This window comes from Myxocyprinus asiaticus, chromosome 3 (genome assembly GCF_019703515.2).
Source record: "Myxocyprinus asiaticus isolate MX2 ecotype Aquarium Trade chromosome 3, UBuf_Myxa_2, whole genome shotgun sequence".
NCBI classification, from domain to species: Eukaryota; Metazoa; Chordata; class Actinopteri; order Cypriniformes; family Catostomidae; genus Myxocyprinus; species Myxocyprinus asiaticus.
Genome location: NC_059346.1, coordinates 36442014 through 36453054, shown reverse-complemented (window position 1 = coordinate 36453054; position 11041 = coordinate 36442014). Strand labels below are relative to the sequence as shown.

At 38.2% G+C, this 11041-nt stretch overlaps 1 protein-coding gene across 1 annotated transcript; it reads right to left on the bottom strand.

The window, feature by feature from the left end:
- Positions 1-67: 67 nt before the first annotated feature.
- LOC127420643 (Fanconi anemia group G protein-like) lies at positions 68-10087 on the bottom strand. Its single transcript, XM_051663062.1, has 12 exons — positions 10007-10087; positions 9832-9889; positions 9552-9742; positions 8385-8526; positions 8029-8159; positions 7607-7753; positions 6070-6996; positions 1917-2233; positions 1328-1454; positions 1049-1163; positions 846-942; positions 68-213 (listed from the first exon to the last, which is right to left on the bottom strand). The coding sequence occupies exons 1-7, from the start codon at positions 10085-10087 to the stop codon at positions 6871-6873; spliced, it is 876 nt and encodes a 291-aa protein (XP_051519022.1). The 3' UTR covers positions 68-213; positions 846-942; positions 1049-1163; positions 1328-1454; positions 1917-2233; positions 6070-6870.
- Between the last annotated feature and the right edge of the window lie 954 nt (positions 10088-11041).

Below are 11041 nucleotides of genomic sequence, written 5' to 3'. Positions count from 1 at the left end.
GATCGAGCATAGGAGAGCTTAAACGTCATTGGTCGGTGTGGCGTTCACTATGCTTTTTGATTGGCTTATTTTCTGCTGCGTTGTGAACTGTCTCTTTTGGATTGGCTCGGGGATGTCTGATTAAATTGTTGCTGCTTAGCTGAGCCGAAGTGTCAAAATGGCACCAAGTCCCATATTGCCAAGTAGGACACGTTGCCCAGTATGTTAGGTAATCTGAAAAGGATATACTGTGTTATAATTGAAATGAGCTGGAAAGCTTGTAGTATTATTGTCATAACGTAAACCTTGTGGGTTGAAATAAGAATCTAATTGTATATCAGTTTTCATGATGAAAGACATTATTAACAGAGTTTATTATTTTCAACCAAAAATTCCATTTTAAATAATGATTGTTTATTTTTCAATATCACACAGCATGTCCCTTTACCAGTCTGCATGCACTCTGCTCTTGAGCACATAAGTCACTAGATCACTGTATCAATAGTCGCCAATCACAATCATGCCAAGAATGGAATCTCACTGGCAGTGGTTGACTGAAATGTCAGTACATTAACTTTGTGGTAGGAAGGAATCCTGCCCTCTGATTAGCACAGCTATTAAACATCTTTTCCTTATACTTTAGCTAGCAGAGCTAAAAATAATAATAATCATTTTAAAAAAGCATCTTATATGCTTACATTTGAATGAAATGGAAATTAGAGTACACATTTCAATTGTCTACTGTCCTTTGGGTATGTGCTGTTATTTTGAACAATCCAAAACATGACTAAAAGAGTAATTCAGGAAAGTAGGGAGAATCATTTCTATGGTTTATGCCCTTAGATTCTGAGATCTTATGACATTACATTTCTGGCTTGAATGTAGTCCTCAATTTTCTTCTTAAGGTCACTGAAGTCAAAAACTATATCCTCTTGCCAGGCTTGCAAATAGAGCGGTAGTTTTCTGAAAAAGTCCAAAGACACACAAGTCTTATATATTTCCAGTGATGTGTGATTTTTATGTGCAAGTTTGTATTTTAACATATTTCATAGTATTTTCATATATTTACATTGATGTAGGCATATTCGTGGCATTGTGGGCCTCTCTCCAGTGTACTGAAGCTTCCTCCCTACGATCAAGCCTCCACAAGACCTCGGTTAGCCACATCTTAGTATTCTTACAACCTAGTGAAATTCAATTTCAGACATACATTTGATTAAGGGAAAGTGAAACAGATACGATGATTTTACTTTTTGATTGTGTTGTTCAGAGGACAAATTAAAATGTCATGCTTACAAGGCACACATATTCACTATAATAATAGCACATCCAACTCTTTTGTAAGTACCTGGGCAGATCTGGAGACTGAGGTGAAGATCTCTCAGGGCCTCTTTCAACTGACCTTTTTCCAGAAAACAGTGGCCCTCTGCCCGCTAGTGCTTGACCTTTTGAAGTCAATATTCTTTCAACCATTGCTTTAGTGTTTCCAATAGTTTTTTGTTTCCAGTCCAAAATTTTGATGAGACGATGTGAACAAAGAAAGATAATAAATAATTGCCAACTGAATGTGCTTTTTAAGCAAGTCAATGCAAGAAGAGGTAAGGAAATCTGTTTACTGTGTATTTTGTATCTAGATCTGTTATTAATAGATGCTCAGTGAGGACCCCAGGATAAAATAGTGTATAGATAAATATATCTGTGAGCAAAAGAAGCAGACTGCTTTTCCCAAGCATCTTATTAATGGATGAACAAAGAAAGACATGTTTAGTATAACAAGGCAATCTTGTCTGAACAACGGTGAAGCCAGAAATAGTAGAATTGTGTGCCTTTCTGTTTAATAAACACTTTCACCAGTTGGTAAATAGCTCTGAAAGAAAAGAACTAAGACTTTGCATAAAACATTGTTTGCTAACACAACTAGGCACTCCATTTTGTACCTTGTAAAATTTGTTGTCCTTCAGTTTCCAGTGGCTTTGTGCTTGAAGTAGATGGGCTGCACCGGCCCACAACGCAAAGGCCATATTTTCAAGGACAACATCAGAATCTGGACTCACTGTTGTGGATCCAGCTAAATGCAGTTCTGCCATGGGCAGATCAAGCAACAGTCTCTCAGGGATGAAGTCTGAAGTGCTGGTAATGACTCTTCACATATCACAAGAGCATCACTATACTTCTGAGCTTTTAACAAAGCAAATGCTGCTTCAAGGTAGACCACTGGGATTCTAGGAAGAGAAGTACCATCCCCTGTGGATATCTGAAAAAAAAAAAAAAGACAGGTTGTTGAGGATCAATTACATATTGCTTTATTTACTGTTTTTCTAAAGCCTGAAAAAGCCAAACAATTCTAAATTGACCGAGAGGTCAAGATAGTACTCAACACCATCTGAAATACCAATTGAGACAAAATATATATATATTGTTTAGAAGTTTAGTATTCTACAAAAATGCATAGGCCAGAAACACACTTTACACAAGTACGCCAATGCAGACACGAGGGCCTGGGCAGTGCATTGCCAACGTGCGGTCCGGTTGCCCAAACTAAACTTGCGGTCTTGTGTTACTTTGGTGGGAACAAACCTCAGTACTCAAGGGGGCGATAGTTACCTTCAAAATGATTTTTTGACACGTAAGAGTTCATTGTACTATAAAAACATACTGTACGTTTCAGAACTCAAAACCTCAGCACTTATTTAAACCAAGCTGCAAAAACGGCTCATTTGGATTCTCCCTACTTTTAGACATCACAGATTAATACATCAGCACATGACTGCCTCTACAGCAAGATCAATGCCTACTTGTACATCATCACACCCTTGGCGCTCTGTCAGAAAGATGAAGTGGAGAGAACAAGACAGATGGGCCTACTATTCCTGCAAACCAAAGGGGACTAACACAGGACACCTTGTGCCCATCTGGACTATTTTTAAATGTTTATTTTTTTTTTTTTACATAAACATGCAATAGACGAACTGCTTCAACCATTTTCATGTATCTCACACTGCTTTTAAGAGATGCAATGCCAAGTTATAACTCCTTAAAAGGAGACCCCTGTTCTGCGTCTTACTGTTTTGAGTATAAATACGTCCTGGATGTGTTTTTGCACCCATCTGCACTATTTTTGATTGTTGGTCTATATAAACATGCACTATATGGACATCTTTGACCGTTTTGATGCTTTTCCGGCGATGTGTGCTGCGTTTTAAGGGCAGTACAATCTCAACTTTTAAAAACACGTCCGTTCTGCTCCATTTCATTGCTACCTCTAGCTGGGAGAACCACGTCTCATCCAGAGTAAACAGACGATGGAAGATGTGAGATGTCGTGCTGTGAGGACCAGTGTCTCTGCTTTGGCCTCTGTTGAAGCATCCCAACATCAGGAAATAGTGACTAAAGGTTAACAAATTTCCTGATTTCTTCAGTGCAGGGTGATGTGTGTGCGTGTCATGTTTCACTGTGTATTGCTTGTGAATCAGTCACAATATGATAAATTAATGTTTCATATGTCATGACTATTTGATATTTATAGTTTATGGTGCTGCTGTGCTTGAATGAACAGTTTGATACATTCTGATGCAATGTGTTGTGTGTGCGTTGTGTGTAAACCTTGAAATTTAGTTTTTATTATTGTGGAGCTGGTTCATTCTCTTCCAATTGAGTTTCAAATCTATATGGCTGTATTCGAGGGGCTGCAAGATGTTAGCCAATCATAACAGTGGCCGTTTACATTGAAGTTTAAAGGAGACTCTGAGGCCTAAACTGAGCATTTCAGACAGAGGGCCAGAAACAGGGTAGAAAATGATCATATATTACTAAATTTTAACATTATAAGTGGACCTCAGGGAAAATAATAAAATTATTTAAAAAAAGATTAAGTCATGACCCCATTAATATTCAGGTAAACTGCTATAAATATGTTGACTTTAAAGGAATAGTTAACCCAAAAATGAAAATTCTCTTATCATTTACTTAACCTTATGCCATCCCAGATGTGTATGACTTTCTTTCTTCAGCAGAACACAAATGAAGATTTTTATAAGAATATCTCAGCTCTATAGGCCCTCACAATGCAAAAGAATGTGTGCTAAAAATTTTAAGCTCCAAAAATCACATATGTCAGCATTCTGGAGTCATATGGATTACTTTTATGCTGCCTTTATGTGCTTTTTGGTGTGGAAAAATGTTGGCACCCATTCACTTGCATTGTGAGGACCTACAGAGCTGAGATATTCTTATAAAAATCTTCATTTGTGTTCTGCAGAAGAAAGAAAGTCATACACATCTGGGATGGCATGAGTAAATGATGAGAGCATTTACATTTTTGGGTGAACTATCCCTTTAACTTACTTGCTCAGCAATAGTATTTTCAAACTGTTGTTCTCCCATTATTTACAGTAGAGGCGGACAGTTCACACTACTGCCTGCTATAGCGCCCCTTGTGGTAACGTTGAGAATGCAACACATACTTGTGTTATGAATTCGACCATTTTCACATTTGCAGGTTTGGAATGCAGAAATGAACCATTGGGGGGTAAATATCTATAGCGGTGAACGGAAGACCACAGCAAATGTTATTTTTGTTTCCTGTTTGCTCCAACAACTAATGAAAGAATCCACTATTTCTATTATAAGACTTTCCAAAGGAGGAAAAAAAAAACAACTAAAGATTATGACAGTCAGAAGAGAGAAAACTGCCAAATTTACTGTCACTCTCTCAGCTGTTTTAGATACCCCATCACAGCTGTGGCAACAATTTTTTTGTACGCAATGATGCACAAAGTTTGCGTAGCTAGAAGTGTCTGCTCTCAAGTACTTGTATATAGTATGTTTCAAGCTTTATTTTTTGATTCAGTTTTGCTGGTCCAATCCAGTATTTTGCCTAGCTGTGGGTTCACTTGCCTAACATTGAGCACACATATGTGAGCCAAAGAGAGCAGAAGCAGAAAGGCTAATGCAGGTCATCTGCTCACCAGCAAGCAGCTGTTGGGGCTTCGTTCAGGAGCGGGTTTGGTTATTAGCAATATTTAATAATGATCAAAGATCATTATTAATTATTAAAATCGATAGAACATTGATTAGAATCAACATTAGCTTATTAATCCTTCAAATCAACAATCATCAAAGATAACTATCAATTATCAAAATCAATAGAATATTAATAAGGATTAATATCACCGGGGCACCACCCTGGAATCAGGGACTAATAACCAGACAATATAGCAGTCTCAATATAGGATTGTTCTCTTAGGAAAGTCGACGTCCGGAGAACATCGACATTCAAAAAGGGAACAATGAAGGCTTGAATTCGAGCACTGACATCCCCTGCCAGCCCTTGGCACAGGTGCATGCGGAACAATACCAAAACACTTCTCTTTTCAGTATAACAAAGTTTATTGATGCAGTAATATCAATTAATAATCAATATAATGCAGTTGATAAACTTTTGACTTCCAACTACAAACTAAACAGTAACATGATTAGATTGGTAACAGATAAGCCTATAATACATGAGAGGAGGGTAGAAGTGTGTGTGTGTGAATGGGTGTATGTGTGTGTATGTGTGTAAGGAGAGAAGGAGTGCACAACATGGCAGGCGTGGCTCTTGTGGAGAGTGCGTCACGCGAGGTTTCCGGCCAGAGAATGTTACCGTGAATGTGGGCGGAGAGACTGGTTAATGGCGTCTGCCCGTTTAACACGTGTCTCCGCTGGTACGATAAATTGGGGACAAAGCTGAGCTTTATCGGCAAGTTATCCGTTTGCCAAATGTGTGTGCGGGTACGTTTGTGAGGGGTCGTGTGTGTGTGTGGTTAGTACGAGAGAGAGAGAGAACAGGGTGACAGCACAGGTTCTTTAATGGATAAACTCAATGTGCTGGTCTCACCCGTGATGGCAGAAATGCACAAACAGCCCAACGTGGTTGGACGACAACACAGCAAATATAATTCGTTGTAACAGTAAGTTACAGTAATACCTTGAGTATTATTAGCAGCAATGAGCGGACTTGGCGGTCCGTAAACTGTACAAGCAATAACCTTGATACACATGAATAACACACTATAATAATCTATCTCTGCCCAGACGTAAACCTCTTACTTGAGTTGCGTGAGGATGCGGGTAGAATGTGTGGTCGTCCGTCGTTTGACTCCGACTCGGTTCCTCGAAGCTCGGGTGATGACGGGAGGCAATTTCCTCGCTCTGTCGGCGGTTGGTATGGCAGCAGATTCTCGGCGGGTTGGCGGAGAAATCAGCGAAGTCGACTCAGTTGAAGAAGGAAGAGTAATCTTCTTTCTTCATTTCTGCAGGCAAAAGGGTGAGACACGGATTGCTCAGCGGTCTCCTTTGGATTCGTTAGCGTGCTTGGTGGAACACGGAGAATCTTGGCTCATCCAGCGAAATGGAGATTGTATAGCCAAAGTTCAGGTATGCACGTTAATTCCTTGGGCAGTGAGGCTACACCTGAGAGCAGCAAGGCTGCAACTAGATGCAGCGAATACTGTCGCTGGAAGCAAGGCTTAGGAGGAATCTCCGGGGTTTTATACTCTCGATGACATCATGGTTGAGGGACGAAATTCTGTCGTGCGTTTCATCCAATAGGAGTTGAGAGTTCGATCCTTCAGAATTTCACACCTAGGTGTAAAGTGAGCAAGGCTTGATGGGATCTGTAGTCTGTTTGGACTCCCTTTGTTTGATTTTGGTGCCGTTTTTCCGTGTTATCAGGCTTTGAGTGTTCCTACAGAGGCAAGTGGCAAGATGCCACTCTTGGGCCCTTGAGCAAGGCCCTTGACCCTGTCTGCTCCAGCTTAGCTGGGATATGTGAAAAAAGAATTTCACTGTATATGTGCAAATGTATGTGTGATAAATAAATAAAATTAATTAAATTAATACAGGCCTCAGTCAGGCTTTATGACTGTGTGTAGGCCTGACTTTGTCTCCTATCTGAGCACATGAGGCCCAACACAGCCTAGCTGGAGAGACCAGTGAAGCACTAGATGAACTTTTATCAGACTTCAGCTGTACTTTCTGTAAACAATGGATAAGAAAATATATTTAGTTAATATATGGCAAGATACAAAACATCAATGAAGGAAATAGAAGTACTACTAATAGAAGTACCATAGTTCAAAATAGAAGTACTACTCTTTCTTCATATTATTACAAGCAGCAAAACTAGATATCACCTGGCCAATCATAGTGTAATTAATGCTTCTTATTGCTTAAATTTATGGAACATTTAGGAAGGAATATGAAAACTAAAAAATGTCTGAAATGTTTGGTTCAGTTCTTTAGTGAAAACGTCCAGTTTCACTGAGCATTGTAACTATTTAGGAAATCAACTTGCAAGGCACACTAGATCAAGTCTATTTAGTTGGCACGAATGAAAATAGTCATGAGATATGGACTTTTTGCAATCAAAAATGATTTTTGTTTTCTTTATGTTAATATATGGTGTAAAATAGAGAGAGTAATTAATAATTTGTTAATATGGACATTATGTTGTTATTATTGACATTAAGTGAAAGAATATTATTTACAGGCTCCTTTCATGGTGTAAAAAAGTACACTGCATAAAAGCTTATAACTACTTAATATTACTATAAAAGAAGGGTTAGTTGTGTGCAGAACAACTTACTGAATAAAGAAGATGCAAGGCCTCTATTTCAACCTTTGGATTTCCAAGCTGTCTGAATACCAGTACACTTTGATAGAGTGCACTATTGCAAGTAAAGTCCACCTCCAGAGCTTTCCTGTAACAGTGGAGAGCACAATGTGGCTGGACCTGCAGGGACAAGATAAACAGAGCCACTGAGAGTGCCTGGAGAACTCAAGATAGAAAGTTTTTTTTTTTTTTTCAGATCCTGGCCTACCACACATGAATCATTGTAACAAACAATTTTGATTCAATTAGTCAAATGTAAGCAGCAAATTCAGGAACTCTACCTTCAAGATTTTGTCAGGGGTCTATTTAGTTCAATGTTCTGGCCGAGAGACCTTGCTATTGCACTGGAGATAAACTTTCCATTGGATGAGGAATTGTAAAAATGAGCTTCTTACCAGCTTACCAAAACTCTGGCCTGTAAGGGTGTGGATCTGTGCCAGGAGCCTTCTGGGACTTGGGCAGCCTTTAACCTCCTGAAAAGCTTCAAGGGCCTCCGAGTATTTTTCCTTGTTAATTTGTTCCACCCCTAAACCAACAAACACATTGTCTTATTGGGATCAATATTAAGATAAAGGACAGTTCAACTAAATGTATCTTTTAAATTGTAGCCTACCTAAATACTATCTTTTGTCCTGCCTACTGTCTAGCTCTTGTAAATATGCACATAATGTATAAACAGAGACATAATCACCAGAAATGCTGATAATATGATTGTCAACATTTGTTATATGTTAGGTCAGACATACTGTACCTTGGGCAATAACGGTGCAGATGAGCAAAAGATCCTTGAGGTCCTTTGCTGCCATGGCAGTCATTAGTGAGGAGTCCTCTTCCATGGTCAAAGCAAGGTTTCGGATTACTGTCTGTAGATTCACAGTAGCTAAGAGCTCTTTCTAAGAGGAAATGTGAATGACAGCAGCATATCAATCAATATACGTTCTAAAAAACATTATCATTTGCCACTTTTTTTTCTCCCAATTCCTTGTTTGCAGCTGATGTGTGTCATTTTTTTCCAGTGTTAAAATACTTTCTTCTATGCCAGCTTTATGTGCAACTATTAGTAAGCCATTCGATTCAAATGTTAATTTCCCTGAAGGGTGTAAGCTTTGCACTGTCTGACATAGCAACATTGGCTCAACTGGTTTTTTATCTGAGTGACTATTTGCACTAGGTGTAAATAGCAAATGCCATACAGCGCAGCTATTTGCACTCCAATAGTTTGGTGGAAACAAAGAAACTGAAGACAAACTGCACCGCTAAGTGGCGCTGCAGTGGCGTGGGATGTAACAACGATGTGAATGTACTTTTTTCGTGCGGATGACCTGGGTTCGATTCTGCCTTTTGTCACACTTTTTCCCATCCTGTTTCCTCTCTTACTATTTCCTTCATAACTACTTATAATAATAAATAAAAATTAATATAAAAGTTGATTTCCTCTCAGCCTACCCCTAAACCTAATCCTACCTTATAAAAATTAACATTGTTTTACTACAGTAACCATAGTATTACCATGGTATTTTGTAATAAAATCAAACCAAAAATAAACATGGTTACTATAATAACGCCATATTACTGTAGTTACGCCATGGTTAATTGCATTAAAACTGGCTTCCACCAAAAAAATGGTTGCTACAATATTACTATAGGAAAACCATGGTTAATTTTACCCAGACCAAACCTTTCTCTCAACTCCCGACTTTCACCATGACCAAATCACTGAGAGGAAATCAACTTTTATATTATTATTATTATTTTTTTTTTATTTTTTTATTTTTTGGGGGTAAATAGCATCTAACACTGTTTGCACTTAGTGCAAATAGCCTCTGCCTTGTTTTATTTCTCTAAACCATGGCAGTCAGTGGGAGTTTGGAAACAGTGAATATGATGATGTTAAATTTCACATTTGAGTAAGAATTACCTTGTTATTATTCTGTATCAGAAGAGCAAGAATTGTATCTAGCTGACACTCCATGAGCCAAATCATCCATTGGATCAACAGAAGCTTGTGGATATACAGCAAATAGACTGAGGTGCCAAAAGTCTGTAGAACAACCTGCCACAACATAACTGGATCAGAAGTGGGAATCTGAGATCCAACAGCATCTAAAGCTAGAGAGAGAGCAAGGTGGTGAGTATAAACATAGAGACGCATTTAATAGAAAATAAAATCATAATAAAACACAATGTAAGGGTTTTACCTCGTAATAAACTCCGAATGAGAGAAACCCAGTGAGAATAAAAACGTGTTGTGTGAAACTAATTTCAAGTTTGAATTGTTCAGTATCTGCTGGCATACCTGTGTAAACACAATGGTTATGCACCTGCGATAATATCATCATACATTAATCCACCAAAAGTTTCAAATTACAGTACCTTGAATTTTCTGAAACAGTTTGAGGCTTTCTGAATAGCATAGTTTCCGAACTTCCTCATTTGGCTCAAGGCTTCGTTCATTTTGCTAAAACTGAAATTCACCCCATGAGTCTTTATGCGAAAAGACAAATTTTACTGTTTCAAAGAAATTATAAAATAATAAACATTGATTTTGATCACTAAACAGGGAGTGACAGACATGTCATAGACCCTCAGTGGGTCTGAAAGACACTTATTATTATTTAATGTGTAAACAGTCCATTCTGCAGCATCAGTACAGTTCCTGATGTGTGATTCGAACTTTCCCTCCTCTACAGTCTAAGTTTAAACAAATAATTAGTGATACAGCGCCACCTGCTGTTTGGGATGCATTAAAGGAATATTTCAGGTTCAATACAAGTGATGTTGATTACCACAAAAAAAAAAAAAAGAAAAAAGAAAAAAAAGAAAGAAAAAAAAAGAAAAAAGAAAAAAAGAAAAGCAAAAATCGAGGTTACAGACAGGAAGGCACAATGGAAGTGAATGGGGCCAATTTTTGGAGGGTTTAAAGGCGGAAATGTGAAGCTTATACTTTTATAAAAGCACCTACATTATTTTCTTAAAACGTGTAATATTTGAGCTGTAAAGTTGTTTAAATCGTCGTTTAAGGTATTTAGGGTTTAAGCCATTATGTCGTCATGGCAACAAAGTTGTAAAATTGGCTATAATTTCACACAGAAAAGGTTAGTAAGCAATTTTATCACACAAAAATCATGTTAAGACACATATTGTTTATGTCTTATGGCTATACTTTTGAAATAGTGAGTATTTTAACATTTACAGATGGCCCTATTCATTGTTGTAAGTGCAGAACCCAGATAACCCAGATATTTGTTATTTTTAAAGAAAATGAGGGGCAGGGTTCTAGCCAGTGTTATGATTGGCTGACAGGTCATCTTTAGGGGATGGAAGTTGGCTGGAGTGCCCTCATTTCTGGAGTGGTGCACAGAGATGGGCAGGGTGGCGGCATTTGAGGAGGTGTTGTATAGAAGGCTA

Bases quoted from the DNA above. Each gene is read 5' to 3' on its own strand.
- LOC127420643 (XM_051663062.1), bottom strand. From the start codon at position 10,087: ATGAACGAAGCCTTGAGCCAAATGAGGAAGTTCGGAAACTATGCTATT. The intron at 9,743-9,831 runs GTAAAACCCTTA...CTCTCTCTCTAG, and splicing joins CATTCGGAGTTTATTACGAG to CTTTAGATGCTGTTGGATCT. The intron at 8,160-8,384 runs GTACAGTATGTC...TTGTTGGTTTAG, and splicing joins CTGCACCGTTATTGCCCAAG to GGGTGGAACAAATTAACAAG.